This window comes from Nannobrachium achirus, assembly GCF_963921795.1.
Source record: "Nannobrachium achirus genome assembly, chromosome: 12".
Classification (NCBI taxonomy): domain Eukaryota; kingdom Metazoa; phylum Chordata; class Actinopteri; order Myctophiformes; family Myctophidae; genus Nannobrachium; species Nannobrachium achirus.
This window is the reverse complement of record NC_137832.1, coordinates 62793333-62811965: the sequence shown is the minus strand read 5'-3', so window position 1 is coordinate 62811965 and position 18633 is coordinate 62793333. Positions and strand designations below refer to the sequence as shown.

The window sequence follows — 18633 nt, the reverse complement described above, 5'->3', positions numbered from 1 at the left end:
TTTATATAAAATATATTTAAGCTAAATTTTACTAGCAACTGACAAGATGGCAACAGGATGGATTAAAGTTCTCATTCGGCGATACTTATTTCAGTCATTTGGATTCCACAGAAGCTCGGCTTGTCTATTGAAGCATGCTTGCGCGACAATCTATTTTCCGTTATTATTTCAAGATTAGGGCATTTTTTAAATATTGCACAGGATGTATGTACACAATGACTGTCTACTCTTGCAAAATGAACATTTTCGTTATGCAATGTTTCAGTCACATAGACCTTCCTCATGAATTAGATTAGAGCATTTGAAGTTTGTGTGTGACTATATGTGAGTGTTTGTGTCACAAATTGAACATTTTAAACAACATTATTTCAGTCGTGAGATTGTATCTCGCTTTAATCCACGCAACAGTGATTGGCAAGACAGTAGATTTTCAGGGGATTCGTAGAACAGCTTGTAGATCAGCTATTTTTGCTATTTTATGAACTTCTCTGACTTCTAAGTTTAAATAACTTCCTGTGCGTCTCGTCCCCTGCAGGTGTGACATCACGGCGGTGCTGCTGTACGTGGAGCAGCTGATGTGGAGCGTGTGCGACAACCCCGAGGCCATGCTGGGCGCCGCTCCTTACCGCACAGAGGCCCCGGAGGTCCCTGAGGCCCCGGAGGTCCCCGGAGGAGGAGCAGGGGCCGACCGCTGGCCGGCCCAGATCCACAGCCTCTGTCAGCAGCTCCTGGCCGTGATGCTGGTCGTCACGGCGCCCCTGGAGATGCTGCACGGGTAAAATAAAACGTTTGAGAACCACAGATTTTAGAAGACATTTATAGAATCGGGTCAAAAATATATCTTAGACTTGATCAAATGGTCGCAATTCTTCAAAAATAGCAGATCTACAAGATCTACAAGATCTAAAAGATCTACAGGCTTGTATATGTGCTATTTTTGTAATAGTTAAAGCATAAAATAATGGTTAAAGTGGTTCAGATCTAAAGTGACACAGATTTGCGTTCAGGTCTAAAATGGCTCAATATTTTACTGTCAGACAGACTGACACACGGACAGACAGCTCACCCTATAGTGTGTTGTGTTGTGTTGTTGTGCAGGACATTTGTGAGTGCTTCAGTGAAGGATGGACCCCCACCACCACCACCACCACCACCAGACCACCCTGATCTGCACTGGCTGACCGCTCTGCACCCCCACACACACACCCTGGACACTGGACGGTAGGACACACACGCACACACACACACACACACACACACACACACACACACACACACACACACACACACACACACACACACACACACACACACACACACACACACACACACACACACAGTGTTGATTTCCTCAAATAAAACTATGACGAAAAGCATATGACTGTGTTTTTTTCAGTGACGAAAACTAAATAAAAAATAAGCTCCCTTCTCCATAAAAAAACTGTAAAGGCTCAGGTCCAGCATCTGTCCGGACTGTGGCCAAACCTCGCGGGACGCCTAATGAAATTGACTCATAAATAAATAGCACCGCTCACTTCACATTGGGTGTGCTCAGATTTTTATACTAGATGTTTGGACCACTGCGCGGCACAGATCCGACTGATATGCCCATATATGGATATTTTGGTATCTGTCATCATCAGTATACACAGTATGTCCATATTTGGTGTTGCCCCCTTTTGTGCCCATATATGGAGCTGACTGAATGGTTGACACCTGATGCCATGACGACACATTGAGGTTAGACAACACACACCATTGGGAACTCCTTATTGTCGCAGTTTACCTTGAGAAATGTCACAGCTGTGTGTGTGTGTGTGTGTGTGTGTGTGTGTGTGTGTGTGTGTGTGTGTGTGTGTGTGTGTGTGTGTGTGTGTGTGTGTGTGTGTGTGTGTGTGTGTGTGTGTGTGTGTGTGCGTGTGTGTGCGTGTGTGTGTGTGTGTGTGTGTGCACATTTTTACAATCTATGAGTTGGTTACTTTGACATCACAGGTGACATCACCTATGTAAAAGTCATTATACTGTATGGGTATTCCCCAGAATCCCTTTTATGCCCATATACGAAGATCCCTGATGTCATCGATATATATCACTGGCCAGATGGCCAAGACATGGCCCATATCTGTGTGACTGGTTCAGATAGGGATCTCCATGTAACAGAATCCCTTTTATGCCCATATATGGACATCCCTGATTTCATCAATATTAAGCCCATATCTAATAGGACTTCATATGGGAATGCCCATATATGGAGGAAGACAGCCCATATCTGTGCGGCTGGTTCAGACATGGATCTCCGTGTATGGCCATAAAAGGGATGTACTATATACAGTACATGCATCTCCATATATGGGTAACTGGTCCGATATACATCACTGGCCAGATGGCCAAGAATTGTAGCATGTCGCCCTGAGGCGATACTAGTGGTATGGTTCTCCCTTAAGCCAATTTTAATATAGGATAATTACGAATACGCAATGATGTAATTAACTCACGCACGCACGCACACACACACACACACACACACACACACACACACACACACACACACACACACACACACACACACACACACACACACACACACACACACACACACAATGTAAGACACATACACTACGTAGACTCATGGACACTCGTACATAAACTTGGAAATACGTGCAAAGTGTAAATACACACACGCATGCACGCACCCACACACACACATAAAGGTCTTGGCAGGCTTTGGCCTCACAGTGTGTATGGAGAACCATATGTGAGTGTTGAGTCCAGGCCATATACCTGTAGATATATGACCTTCAGAGGTAATGGAACACACATGCACTGCAACGCCACTCCACTGATTGAGCTGCACTTGATGCTCAATGAGGCCTACGCACACACACACGCACGCACACACACGCACGCACGCACGCACACACACACACACACACACACACACACACACACACACACACACACATCCTCTCAGTCGAGGGTGATGTCATTGCGTGTTGATGAGTCACAAATCAAACTAACCCCATCCACTTTTTTTTCGTCTCTCCAGGTTCTCGCAGAGCTCAAATTAGTTTCATTTTATGGCCTCTTTATTTCTTTGCATCCCAGGGTCCTCCCTGATGTGTTCAGTGATGGAAAAAAGTACTCAAGTTTATTTGTTATTTGCTTAAAATGGACTTACTTATGTACAAATAGCAATGTAGATTTACTGTTAGAAGTAAAAGCCCCAAATTCGATCTACGTTTGACTAAAGTAAAGATTACGAAGTATTGGCATACAACATAATGTGACCAGATTTGACTGGGGTTGAGTCATCTACCATTTTGTCATTTTCATTTTTTTCATATGAAAGCAGGGAGTCATAGCAAAAGAATGAGATAGTCCCCAAAGTACCAAAAGTAAATCAAATGTATTTTTATTTTTTTATAGCAGATCTACAAGCTCACAAGCACAACGTTGGTAAAGTAGCAAAGTAACTAAAGTCTTCAAATAATTGCAGTGGAGTAAAAGTGACAATATTGCCTCTCAGATGTACAGTGGCGTCAGTTCAAAAAAAGGTAAGGTATGGCAACATGACTGGTGTCTTGAAGACACCAGTCATGTTGCCATACCTTAGCAACAGGCATGATACATTTATTTTAAGAAGTACATTCTATTTTTTCCCCCGAAAATGTCTATGGTTTCTTGGGCTGGATATGGCAATCTGGAACAGCTGTTCAAGTGCGGCTAAACTTGGCATAATATAGTAAACGTGCCACAATTAACAATAATGAATTGCACCTGTGCAGCTGACCTGCGGAACCTGGGAATATACCATTCTGTCAAGATGGGGAGAATATAATTATAATATCTTGTTAAATTTTGCATATGTAGTTATTTTAATGTAATTTAACAACATAATAACCAGCACAGATAGACAAAGAGACATTCATGGATTTATATTTTAAAGTAACTTGTATTCTGGACCCAGGGTATGGCAGCTGCATACCCCTACCATACTAACCCTGCAGATGTATAGTGTTGTGTGTACTTGCACTATGTAACCGTCCTCTTCTACCCCGGTTTTGAACCCTGCGCAAGTGCTGACATTTTGACCATTGACATAATAGAGCCTGCCTGCTTGCTCAGGGGAGAAATTCAATCTTGACACAATGTGTGTCAGATCCCGTGTCTAGGTGAAACATCACATGTTGTTGTTCTCCAATATTCTCTGTATCGTATTACAGAGAATATTGGTATTGCAAATGAAACGGCTTGGAATTAGAGACAGACAGAACATGACATTTCAATATCCGAGTGGTTGTTTAGGCTGAAACCTGTATAAAAAAAACGTATTATGGACCAATATTTATATGAAATATATATTTTGAAAAGCATGGTGGGGCCCCTTTAAAGAAAAGTGACGGCTTTAAGTACAGTACTTCAGTAAATGTACTTCCCGCCTCTAATAGTTCATTTTTACGGCCTCTTTATTTCTCCTTTGGTCCCATGGTCCGCCCCGTTGTGGTTGGGGGGACGCCCAGGCCAGGGGCCCCTCGGTGGGGTGGTGCTGGTGGGCCCTGGGCCAGAGGGGGAGGGGGGGGGGGGGGGAGGTCCCCATGGCCAGATCTCTCCCCAGCTCATTAAACCAATATCCATTGTTATGATTATTTAATAAAAAAAAAGTCATAAAACCCACAAAGGACATAAATAAATCAAGCCGGCATTGCAGGCCTATAAACAAGGAGCGAAGATTTGAGGTTATGTTTTGGACTGCTGCGCGCGCGTGTCTGTGTGTGTGTGTGCGTGTGTGTGTGTGTGTGTGTGTGTGTGTGTGTGTGTGTGTGTGTGTGCCTGCGTGTGTGCGTGCGTGTTGTCGCTGTTCTGGCAGAAACCTCTTATCTCCATATTTTAACTTTTTATGCCCAAAAAATATCATTATTGTCCAACTTTGTCATATCCTTCGTCATATTGCCGAAAAATAGGCGATCTTCAAGCTCAAAACGCGTTTTGAGCCTGTAGATCACCTATTTTTGCATTTGAATCCCGAAAAAAGTAACGTTTTTTTGGACATAGCGGATTTCCGCACGACAGAGACGATATGTGATCTTTGTGCATAATTTTGTGTGTGTGTGTGTGTGTGTGTGTGTGTGTGTGTGTGTGTGTGTGTGTGTGTGTGTGTGTGTGTGTGTGTGTGTGTGTGTGTGTGTGTGTGTGTTATCCGACCCGGCGCTGTAGCCGGGTAGATTTATCAGGGCAGTTAAAGGAGGATTTTCTCCTGGATTTTCAGTCCCAGTGACATCATAAATTGTGCTGTCGGGTCAAGGAAGAGAGTTCCTCCGTCAAGCGGCGGGGGGGGGGGCTTCTCCTCTCCTCTCCTCTCCTCTCCTCTCCTCTCCTCTCCTCTCCTCTCCTCCTCACATATTTTACTTAAGTAAAAGTATCAATACTGCAATGTAGAAATACTCTGTTAGGGTGCCCTCACACCAAAATACCTATGAGAGTGGAATCCGCGTTCCGCCAATGCATTTCAATGAGACTGAAGCGGTTTCATGCCAGCAGAGGATTTCTGCAAAAAACGCTCCCTTCTCATTGAAATGCATTGGCGGAACGCGGATTCCACTCTCATAGGTATTTTGGTGTGTGGGCACCCTTACAAGTAAAAATCCGGAATTCAAAACCTATACTTGAGTAAAAGAGTCAAATTGTACTCAAAGCATCAAAAGTAAAAGTACAAAATGTTTGGGTTAGGGTTAGGCTATTTTCAAACAGCCTAGGTATAAGGACTAAAGTGGTTTATGTATGTTTTATAATATTATCATTTATATCTGCAAAGTAACTAGTAGTAACTAAAGTTTTCAAATAAATGTAGTGGAGTAAAAGTACAACATTTGGATCCGAGATGTAGTGGAGTAGAAGTAAAAGTATTGGAAATTGGAAATACTCAAGTAAAGTACAAATACCTCAAAATTGTACTTAAGTACAGTACTTAAGTAAATGTACTTAGTTACTTTACACCACTGACAAACATACAGTCAGACACACACACACACACACACGCACGCACGCACGCACGCACGCACGCACGCACGCACGCACGCACGCACGCACGCACGCACACGCACGCGTGCACGCGCGCAGCAGAGCAAGGACACGGCTCATTAGCCACAGCTGGCCTCAGCCTCTGTGGCGGTACAGAAGATGCAGGAGGGGGGTAACGCTGTATATTCATGTCTTTGGCTCCGTCCCAAATGTTCATTTGCTTTTTTGGCCGGCCGACATTAGGGCTAATTCCTTCCCGGTGCTCTGCGTACAGTAAGTACGCCAGCCAGGGGTGTCACATGCACCAAATTCTGGGGCCCAGGGTACCAAGGATTCACTCACATTTTGTGCTTTAACTATTGAAAAATAGCAGCTTGTAGATCAGCTATTTTTGGGAAAAATCGCGAAAATGTGTGCAGGATCTGAATGTTTCAAATCCTTCTAAGGTTTTTTTTAGAAAAACCTACGTTTCTATATGTCAGTGGTGCTCAAACCTTTTCATGTGAAGGATCCCCCAAAATGATATGTATTTGGCCACGGACCCCCATCGCAAAATATTTCGTTCCAGGGACCCCTCAGAAGCAAAATTTGAGTTACAAATGTTCGCTTAAAAAAATACATATATTCAAAGAAAATAGCTAAAGTATGAAATAATTAAGGTCGCTCCAGCTTGGGCCCTGGTAACTCAGTCCCACTTTCCCCCCACCTTGTGACGCCCCTGAAGTCAGCATGAAGGCATGTGCAGAATAAGCTGGTATACGGGGGCAGGGGACGACTGGTGACATTGTGCCGGAAGTTGGCAGACTATCACACACAATAGTCTAGTAAATCTAGGGAAAAAATACACTCAGGTTGGACAAAATGTTATTATTTAGTTTTTCAACTGATTCTGACAGGAAATTAGGTCTACTAGCCAGGATAAAAAATCTACCCTGATCTGCTCACTGCAAATACCCACAGTGGCCAAATCAAGTTGGGCTCCCATCGACTTTCTATACAGGAGGAAAACACCCAGAAAAAAAATCTGCTTTAAGTAGGATGTGAGGGGTCTAACTAGGGGTTTGACATGATGCTGAATCCATTGCAAGCGTTTGTTTTGCACCAAGTACAGTGCTTTAGGGCACAAGGGGGCATTGGTCTTTTTTTCAGCTTTTTGCAGATCATGAACGTACAGAATATAAGCTTTCAAATTACGTGTGATTCATTGAAATCTGAACATATTTGAAGAAGATACTTATGTTAATTTCAGGATTCAAATTAGAAAATGAGCTGATCTACAAGCTCAAAATGTGTCACTTTGTGTCTGCTACTTCTGCTACTCTTGTGTGGCGCCGTAGCGCCGTAGCGTGATCAAGCAGGACATTCATTAATTTCATTTACGAAAACACAAATAGTTAGAATATGGAGATAAGAGGTTTCTGCCCGACAGCAACGATCTTTATCAACATCACGATGAAAACCCATTTCCCAAGGTTTTAAAGGACTTTAAAAAACAAAAGCCCACCTGCAGCATCCTCACGGCCCCCCAGTGGGCCCCGGCCTGGGGTTCCACAGGTTGAGAACCTCTGCAGTGTGTAGTGCAGATGACAGCAGCACATTATGGTGTGAGTTACAATTACATATAACATTTTAAAGCTACAGTACAATCCGTAGGTTTTATGTCCGTTTTATGTCTCACTCTCACGATGGAGAGAGAGAGAGGCATAATCGCACCGATGTCTGTCTGGTCTATGAGATGGGGGGGGGGGGGTTATCGTCACTAGTTTTTTCTTTGCGTGATAAATGATACCGTCCACCATGGCATGCCAACCCTTGATTTTTAGATGTTTGCATCCACCACTTCACAATGCATACAGTACATTTCATACACTACACTACACGATCACTGACACTGGCCTTGACTCTTCAGTTTAACACTTTTACCGCTTTGAACGTTCCCGTTCGCCCCATTTTTCCCGGCGGCGCGTAGTACGTTCTTTGGCTCGTTCTTTTGTACCTTGTTTTGATATCTGTAAACTGATGAGGGGTCGCGCGGGTGTGTACCGTTAACACATCTCCCGTAAAAGTACTCTCAAAAACCCACTGGACGTTGGCATCAATGGAGTAACAACACTCTTCCTTGTTATTTTCTCTGGTAACAGAGCTCTGTAGCGATTTAGTGGTATTGACGGACGGCTGCCGGCCGCGGCCATTTCACATGAATTCTTGCATGAGGCTGCCCTCTACTGCTAGTATGACCAAAGTGCACTATATAATGAGGAGAAAAAAAAAAAAAAAAAAAAACCCGAATAGATCTTTGTCTATAACCTCGCAAAGGTAAGCTATTTTTGCTGGCACAAGACCCAATAAATAAATGATAACATCTGGCAGTAAAACTGTTAAAGGACAACTTTGTTTTTTGTACTACAAGGGTTCATATTTTAGATTGTAATGAGAGGAAAGAAAAAAATGAGTGTTAAAATGTTTTTATTTACTGCTTTCTGTTGTTTTTAGCGATTTTAGTATTTTGATTTCAGTGGTTAGGGGCACTTGTTCAAGTGGCTAAATGTCTTTTTAGACACAATAAGCCAGCAGTTTCTTTGTTAGTATTTACACCAGCCCCCATAAGTCACATCTGACCATGAAAGATTGCGGTGCATCTTGGGAATGGGCTTATTGTGTCTAAAAACACATATTTAGCCACTTGCATGCATGCCCCCAACCTTAGGGCATGCATGCAAATCAAAATCGTTAAAAAATCACTAAAATGATAGAAAGAAGTAAATGAAAACATTTCAACACCCATCTTTTCTTTTCTCTAATGACTATCTAAAATATGAACCCTTGTTGTAAAAAAACAAAAAAAACAAAGTTGTCCTTGAAAATAAAAATCTGTTTTCTACGTTAAACCAGGACTCTGCCTCCTTTGTTGTGAGCAGTGAGCCATGCATGGAACATCTGTCTCCTCTTGTCTCATGTTAAATGGACTGTTGTCTGTACCCTCACCTGAAACCGCACAACTGTCATATCCAGTGGCGTCAGTTCAGAAAAAGCTAGGGTATGGCAAAGATGGGAGTCCTCATAGAAAAAAGGCATTACATTTTGTACAACACGGTTCTATTGTGAAAATAGAACCGAGGCGTTGTGAGCATGTAGATCGGCTATTTTCACAATGTCTGAAAAAAACGAGTTTTGTCAGTTTTTTTTACACAGGTTTCTACGGCAGCCTGGAATGGTTGTTCACGTGCAGCTAAACTTGGCATGATAGTAAACATGCCACAATTAACAATAATGCATTGCACCTGTGCAGCTGACCTCCGGAACCTGGGAATATACCATTCTGTCAAGATAAGGAGAATACAAGTGTGGAGAAAATAATTATAATACCTTGTTAAAGTGACCATGTTGTTACATTTGCATTTGTAGTTATTTGACTGTAATTTAACAACATAATAACGAGCACAGATAGACAAAGAGACATTCATGCATGCATACATTTAAAAGTAACTTTTATTTTCCACCCTGGACCCAGGGTATGGCAGCTGCATACCCCTGCCATACCCAATTGACACCCCTGGTCATATCTGTCTCTCTCTCTCTCTCTCTCTCTCTCTCTCTCTCTCTCTCTCTCTCTCTCTCCTCACAGAGACGGGTTGACCTCTGTGTGTCTGCTCAGGCTGCTAACCTCTGACCCAGGAAGTAGTCCCGGCTTGGTGCTGCGCGCGCTGCTCCACAGAGAATGTCACCTGGCCACCGTCCTGCTGGAGAACTCCCGTAAGTCTGCCTCCGCTGGCGGGACGGATGGATGGATGGGAGGGTGGTGGTGGTGGTGGTGGTGGTGTAAGCACCAGGGGTGTAGTTGTCCCGATTTGAAATGAAGCAAACACGGAACTGAACGTTCCTCTGATTGGCCGCTAGTTGCGCTGTTCTGGTACCAGAAGCAACATGTTCTCCATAGGATTCCATTCATTTCCGCCCGAACTTTGAGATTAGATTTTCCTACCTTAATAAACATTGTCATAAATACTTGATGGTTCCTGTCGCTAGTTTAAAGCCTTGTTTCAATCACCATGATTTGCGTATTCTGAAAATATGGTCCAATTTATGTTATATTTGATGTAATAGCAGGGTATGCTGTAGGAGGGGTTTGTGATCATATGCTTGTGATGGTTCTTCTTTGTGTGCTTAATTTTCGGCAAGCTCAAGACAATGTCCCATGTATCCCTGCGGTTGCACGTGACCGTTGGCAGCCAATAGCATTCCTTGGGTACTGTTAAAACAATGATGGCACCCATACAACTGCCAAAAAAGCTTAATTTGCGCAGCATAAAATTGCTTTCCACTGTCCATATTTTTTTTACAGTCTATGGTAAGTGTGGGTTGCAAAATGAGTGCGTGTGTGTGTATGTGTTCATAAACATCAATACGGCATGGAATTGTGAACACAAATCGTATCCGACGTCAACAAAATATTCTTAAAGGGATATTTCACTTTCAAAAAAACTTTTGTTCCTTTTATCGTCTTTTATCGCCATCGTATCGTGAAAGTGAAATATCCCTTTAAGTTAAGTTTTGGGGTCAGAGAGGCGAAATCTCACCGGTCGTAGATGACGAGCCTCTCTCTCCGTCTCATGAAGTTATCAGCATCTCAGCCATCATCATCATCATCATCATCATCATCATCATCACTAAATCAATAGAGCGCGGTAATAAACACTCCACCAGGGCCAGCCGGTTGCACATGCAGTGACCTTTAAGGATTCCTTTCCGCCTCCCCTCCCCTCCCATCCTCCTACCACGTCGGCAGCGCTCTAACCTTTAAAGACTGTTGTGCACTCGCACATTAATTCACATTATAGCGACCTCATTAATAACAACTCTGCACTGTCTCGTTCTCTCTCTCTCTGTCGCTCGCTTGCGCACTCGCTGGGCGTGCGAGGCTGGTTTCCGCCCGGCCCACGAGCCTCGATCGTCTCTCTCTCTCTCTCTCTCTCTCTCTCTCTCTCTCTCTCTCTCTCTCTCTCTCTCTCTCTCTCTCGCTCTCTACCACGACTACCGCACCGTAGCGTCTCTCCGCTCGACCGTAAATCAACGCCGGAAGCGCTGACGCTGGCGTGCTGTTGCCACGCTGACGGGCTAATTAACCATGGGAAGCACGCGGTTGGACGGACGGACGGACGGACGGACGGACGGACGGACGGACGGACGGACGGACGGACGGACGGGGTGGCTCGACTGAATGCCTGGACGCCAGTGGTTCTCAACCTGTGGGTCGGGACCCCCATGTGAGATAGATTTCTTTTGAGGGGGGTCCCCAGATGACAGTAAAGTAACAATTTAAGGACTTTTAATGAGACCTTTTCAGTAAAAACATTTAACGAAATGGATAAAAAAGACTGTCACTGCATCAAAAGTATAAACAACAAAGTATACTATAAAAACGGGTCAAACATTGGCCAAATTGTCAAATAATATAAGATATCATTTGAAAATAGCCGATCTACAACTCGCGTTGCGAGCTTGCAGAAAGCCTGAAAAGATTGAGAACCGCTCCCATGAGCCACCGCTGCCCTTCTGACTGCGATCTCTTTTCAGTGTGTGTGTGCTAGGTGGATATGAAGTGATGGATCACGATGATTTGATTGTCACTAGATTTTAAGTACAAGCAGCGAAATGTTGATGGAACTTCCGTCCTGCAAAAGAGGTGATACGTACATATATATACAATAGGCTACCATCGGCTAACGGGTCGCAAGCCGAGTAACGGAAGCTGGCATTTATGCTCACGATAAATACATTTTTTAAATTTCTATTTCTGCTAAGCAGCAAGCTGTATATGCTTAGATGATTTTAATTTATATTAGGATACATTTGCGCGACTGTAACGACAAAACGGAAGTGGGGAGGAGTGAATTCACGTCCGCTTTATCGCTTGCTCATGATCAGAGCTTCCGTGCTCCAGACTGTATGACGAAAGCATTGGAAAACGGTGTGAGGCAACAGTCTGGCCACGCGAGTTCCAAATAGACCCTTTGAGAAGCACTGTATGGAGTACCGTCACTAATTAGTGTGCTGGTTTGCTGTAAATCATGTTAAAGTACCCACTTATGCCCATCAACCAGTGCCTTTTTTTCCCTAATATGTTTTTGTACTACAATATGCAGGAGATCTCCCTAAGTGCCTTTGTCAAAGCACTCCAGCTAATAGCAATCAAGCTATAGCCCAGCTAGTTGATATACGCTACACACACACACACACACACACACACACACACACACACACTGACAGTTTAACTAAGATGCATAAGTATTTCTGCGTAACTGTTCCAAATGCATCCAGATCAGGGCGATAATCCATTATCCATTATTGTATTCTGGCCTGTGTTACAAAGCACACTCTAAATCTGGAGGTATACGCAACCCATAGTAGTGCACAAATTAAATGAGTACCTCACAAATCACGCCGACGCATGCACACACGCAGCACACGCACGCACACACACACACACACGCACACGCACACGCACACGCACAGGCATAGGCACACACATTAATACAGGTTTAATTGTATTACAATACTTGTGAGGACATCAACATTGTAAGACAGTGATTTTACAAACGCCACATGTTTTCGGGTGCCGTTTACAGTCGATCTACAAGCTTGTAGATCAGCCATTTTTCAATGCATGACACTTAGCCAGCGCACAAATAGCACCCCTAGTGGACATTAACACACATCTAACGCAACGCCATGCATGATTGTCGCCATGCCGCGAATGGCAGAACAATTCTCTTGTCCTTAAGGGCTGCTTTAGACCGGCCGAGGGGAACAACCTAATGCCGTCTGATACTGTGGTTCATCTCAACCTTTTCAGGCTGTGACCGCCAAAATAATCATACACTCACACACACACACACACACACACACACACACACAGCATTCAAATAGCTGTCATCACGCACACGCACACACACACAAAGAGCCGAGTGACAGGCCCCATGGATGTTTTCCACCTCTGGAGCTACGCAGTTTAACACACATACACTCAGTCACGCACACACATCATGCGTGCGTGTATACACACACACACGTGCGTGCGTGTATACACACACACACATCGCCGCTGTGTACAGGGACGCCCCACAAGGCTGTGCTGTCAAAACCTCTTCCTTGTCAGTTCCTGACTCCATGTGCTGTTGTTGGGTCCCCCACAGACCCCCCCCCCCCCCCCCCATACACACACACACACACACACACACACACACACACACACACACATTTTTGGCGGGGCCTTGATGGCGTCGCAATGCCCGATTTTACACTTGCCTGCGCTCTGAAAATAGCCGATCTTGAAGCTTGAGCTTGTTGATCTGCTATTTTCAGAGTGCAACACCCGAGTGCAACCAAACATCAAATGACTTGTCTTTTAGTTCTACTGGATCTCTTCTCCACTATAGTCCTATTATTTAGTTTTCTTCAAAAAGGTAGTCGAGGAACATTTTTCGTCATCGTTTTAGTCGTAGACAAAATCAACATTGTTGTGTTTGTTTTCTTTCCGCGAAAAAAAAAAAAGCTCCCGTCTGTGACTTCCTGTTAGCATACTTCAGCTTTATGTGACAGCCTTGACATTTAGACCAACATGTGCAGCACACAGTGTGGTTTTATCCGACGTGTCTAGTTTTTATTCATCTTCTTTCTCTTTTTTTTCCCTCTTCGCCCGTCGCACCGATGTTGATCATGTTGCGTGTTGTTCTGTTCCACGCTGTGGAGGTCGAGGTCAATGCATTCTATAGTCGCTCGCCCGCTCTCCTTGGTACTCTCCGTGTGCGTGCGTGCGTGCGTGCGTGCGTGCGTGCGTGCGTGCGCGCGTGCGTGCGTGTGTGCCATGCATATTGTTGGAAACCTCTTTTGTACAAAAACTGTTGCTTTTCAGGAAATGGTGAAAAAAAAAGAATGCAAACATAGTTATTATTTTGTCACAAGCTTATTCGTTCATTATTTATAAAACGCAGCAGGCTTAAAATGAAACATAAATAAATAATAAGGGTGGTAATAATAATAATAATAATAAATAAATAGAAATTGACAAACTCTTGCTGTACAACTCTTTTCCAACAAAGTAGGGCATTAAAGGAGTAGTTCACCCCCAAAAATACTTTTTTTCCTATTGATTACTCACGCCATGGAGACTTCAGTTCAACAATATTTTTTAGTTTTAGTCGCATTCCTAAGGCAATAATTTCATTACAATAAACCTACTGCCCCCATTGATTCCGGATGGGGACCCAAATGAATTTGGGTCCCCATCCGGAATCAATGGGGGTAAGTTTACTATAATCATTTTTCTTTTTTTTTGTCGTGGGAATGTGAAATATACAAAAACTCCTTAAAGGTCCTACACCATGCATTTAAAAATAATTTATATAACACTGTTTGTGTCCCAAAAACGTTTTTGAAAAGGTTTGAGGCTAAATTACCACTCCTGAATACAGAGCCCCTGTCATTTCTGCCTGGCTTTCAGAGCATTTCAGCTGCAGTACCACCTTGTCCTGAGTGGGAGGACTGCGCTATTGAGCCAGATTTGGCCCCACACTTCTCCCCACCTCCTGCTCAGCAGGCCTGCCCACCCCTCCCCAACCCTCTCCCAGCTCCTCCTGCCTCCTTCTCAGGCCTGCCCACCCCTCCCCAACCCTCTCCCAGCTCCTCCTGCCTCCTTCTCAGGCCTTGTGACATCACAAATCTGACATTTCACAATCAGGACCGTTCTGAGACATGCTAACATAGATCTGCCCATAAACTGAGAAAGACACAATGGTCAGAAATAGGACTTTGTGAGGATAGAAGTTGCTGGTGGGACACCAAGAAAATACATAAAAATTGGAAAAATGAAAATTCATGGTGTAGGCCCTTTAAACTCCTACTACTACTACTCCTACTACTCCTTTAACAATTTTGCTGCCATTTTAAACATAGCTGTAGTAAGCAGCTGCCAAATTGTCCTTATCTTTTAACGTCACACCTCAACTCCAACAACCTCTATGAACCCTTTCAATCCGGTTTCCGCCCCCACCATAGCACCGAAACAGCCCTGGCAAAAATCACGAACGACCTCCTCCGTGCAGCTGATTCTGGACTACTCACCATTCTCATTCTCCTCGACCTCTCGGCTGCCTTTGACACCATCTCCCACCCACTACTCCTGGAGCGCCTGGCTAACATAGGGATCACGGGTGTTGCACTCTCCTGGTTTGAGTCCTATCTCACGGACAGACAACAGTTTGTCCAGCTGGGGGAGCACAGATCTGGGTTTTCGTCGGTTTCACTGGGTGTTCCCCAAGGGTCAGTACTGGGTCCACTCTTATTTATCATCTATCTCCTCCCCCTGGGTAAAATCCTCCGTCACCATGGTGTCCAATTCCACTGTTACGCGGATGACACTCAAATCTACATCTCCACCAAACCCTCCACCACCCTCCCTCCCCCCTCCCTCACTGCATGTCTCCAGGACATCCGGAGCTGGATGAGCAGGAACTTTTTAAAGTTAAATGCCAGTAAAACCGAGGCCCTGCTCATCGGCTCCAAAAACACACTGTCCAACTTCACCACCGTCCCCAACATCACCATTGATAACTTCCCTGTTCCGTTCTCCCCCCAAGTTAAGAGCCTCGGCGTCATCCTAGATAGCACCCTTTCTTTTGCACCCCACATAAATAACATCACTCGGTCTGCCTTCTTTCACATCCGTAACATCTCCAGACTCCGCCCATCACTGTCCCAATCCAGCACTGAAATCCTCACTAATGCTCTTGTCACATCCCGCATCGATTACTGTAACTCACTTCTCTCTGGCCTACCCACCACACTACTCCATAAACTTCAAATCATTCAGAATTCAGCTGCACGGATCATCACCCGTACCAAACTATCCGCCCACATTACCCCCATCCTCATCCAACTCCACTGGCTCCCCATTCCCTACCGTATCGACTACAAAAACCTCCTCCTCACTTACAAAGCCCTCCATAACCTCGCCCCCACCTACCTCTCCGACCTTCTCCATGGTTATGTCCCCTCCCGTCCCCTCCGTTCCTCCTCAGCTGGGCTCCTGACAGTGCCTGCTGACAGTGCCCGCATCGGCACCATGGGTGCCAGGGCTTTTAGCTGTACTGCACCTAGACTCTGGAACTCATTACCCCCTCATATCCGACAATCTGACTCCATAACCATTTTTAAATCTCAACTCAAAACTCACCTGTTTAAACTGGCCTACTCCCTTTAACACACCCACATCACCCCTTTTTATCTGTTCACTTACCCTCACTTATCTTTTACTATTGATTCTTGTTATGATGTATTATTTATATTACTATTTTCAGTGTTCTATTTTTTTTATTCGTGTTTTGATATTGTGTATTTTGTAATTAACATGTTGATGTATGCTTTCTTCTGCCTGTTTTTAATGACTGTTTTTAACCTGTACGGCGACCTTGAGTGTCTTGAAAGGCGCCTCAAATAAAATGCATTATTATTAACGTGGGCACGCGCACGCATCGTGCACAATCTGTGCGCGACTCATCTAGTAGACTGTAGACTCGGTGACAAGCTTTCGAATAAAAAAAACCCCATTGAAATAGACATATCCGTTGCCACGCTGTATCCCTGCTTATCCGCCAGTGTTTACATGAAAAAACATTGAAAAAAGCCAACTGTGCGCTATGGTAACAAGTGGACACGTTCGCGCACAAAACGCACGATATGTGCGGGGATCATAATCCAGGCGTGTAGAGACTGGATCAAAGTTTCCAAACGCAAAAATCCGATTGAAAAACAAGTGTTCCATCGCCGAGTAGCTTTCTCTTCTGTTACACTGTAAACCAACGGAGGCGGGACTATGGCCCAGGCTCAGACCGGATACGGAAAGCTAGATCCGGTCCAGACCGGAAATGACCGGATACAGTTAGGGGGGCGGGCCTAAAGAGCCAGAATCAGCGAAAATCTGCGATAATACTTTTAATCCTTTCATAATGATTAAAGCTAATTAAACTTCCGGGATCGACGGGCATGGCACCGCGGTACAGCGGGAAATCTACGGTTTCTACGGGGATCGCCCAGAATGAGTTAATACGAAATGAAAAAATAAACAGCAAAAAACAACAACAAAAAAGAAAACATGGGGATACAAGGTTGTGTATGTGTATGTATGTGTGTATATGTGTATGTGTACGGTATGTACAGTAGTCTACTTGTATGTATGTATGTATGTATGTATGTGTATGTATTCATGTGTGTATATGTGTATGTGTACGGTATGTAGGCTACAGTAGTCTACTTGTATGTATGTATGTATTCATGTGTGTATGTGTACGGTATGTACAGTAGTATGTATTCATGTGTGTATATGTGAGCTGCGTCTCCATGCAACCAGAGTCAATACATTCCGTGACATTTTCCCGACGCTGCCTGCTTATCATTTATTCACTCCGCTCCGCTGTTTTCCCATGCAGCTCCCCCGCCGAACTGACGAAGCCTCTTCATTTCTTCTTGTTTACGTTTTTCAGATTTCTGCAGAGACGCGCAGAGGCGCGGGTCGCAGGGGTCACGGGCGTGCACGGAGGAGGAGGAGGAGGAGGAGCGGCGGCGGCGTGCGGGGGATGGTTTCGTGGTGGCGTTGTTCCACCTCCTCTGCTCCGTGGGAGAGGAGGTCCCGCGGGCCCTGACCCATGCCCTGCTCCCTTACCTGGACGCTGAGCCTGCCCTGTGGGAGCATCTCTACACACTGCCAGGTATGAACCAGGGTTCATGTCCATCTCTACACACTGCCAGGTATGAACCAGGGTTCATGTCCATCTCTACACACTGCCAGGTATGAACCAGGGTTCATGTCCATCTCTACACACTACCAGGTATGAACCAGGGTTCATGTCCATCTCTACACACTGCCAGGTATGAACCAGGGTTCATGTCCATCTCTACACACTGCCAGGTATGAACCAGGGTTCATGTCCATCTCTACACACTGCCAGGTATGAACCAGGGTTCATGTCCATCTCTACACACTGCCAGGTATGAACCAGGGTTCATGTCCATCTCTACACACTACCAGGTATGAGTCATGTCCATCTCTACACACTACCAGGTATGAACCAGGGTTCATGTCCATCTCTACACACTACCAGGTAGAACCAGGGTTCATGTCCATCTCTACACACTACCAGGTATGAGTCATGTCCATCTCTACACACTACCAGGTATGAGTCATGTCCATCTCTACACACTACCAGGTATGAACCAGGGTTCATGTCCATCTCTACACACTACCAGGTATGAACCAGGGTTCATGTCTCTACACACTACCAGGTATGAACCAGGGTTCATGTCCATCTCTACACACTACCAGGTATGAACCAGGGTTCATGTCCATCTCTACACACTACCAGGTATGAACCAGGGTTCATGTCCATCTCTACACACTACCAGGTATGAACCAGGGTTCATGTCCATCTCTACACACTACCAGGTATGAACCAGGGTTCATGTCCATCTCTACACACTACCAGGTATGAACCAGGGTTCATGTCCATCTCTACACACTACCAGGTAGAACCAGGGTTCATGTCTCTACACACTGCCAGGTAT

At 44.7% G+C, this 18633-nt stretch overlaps 1 protein-coding gene across 1 annotated transcript in view; it reads left to right on the top strand.

Annotated features, from left to right (window-relative positions):
- kiaa0825 (KIAA0825 ortholog) overlaps positions 1–18633 on the top strand; it is a gene marked incomplete at both ends in the record, with an annotated part of 289583 nt that overhangs the window by 109822 nt on the left and 161128 nt on the right. The window contains 4 exon segments of the mRNA XM_080738825.1: positions 536–775; positions 1099–1221; positions 9644–9771; positions 17556–17780. Of these exon segments, the coding sequence (XP_080594951.1) occupies positions 536–775; positions 1099–1221; positions 9644–9771; positions 17556–17780 (716 nt within the window).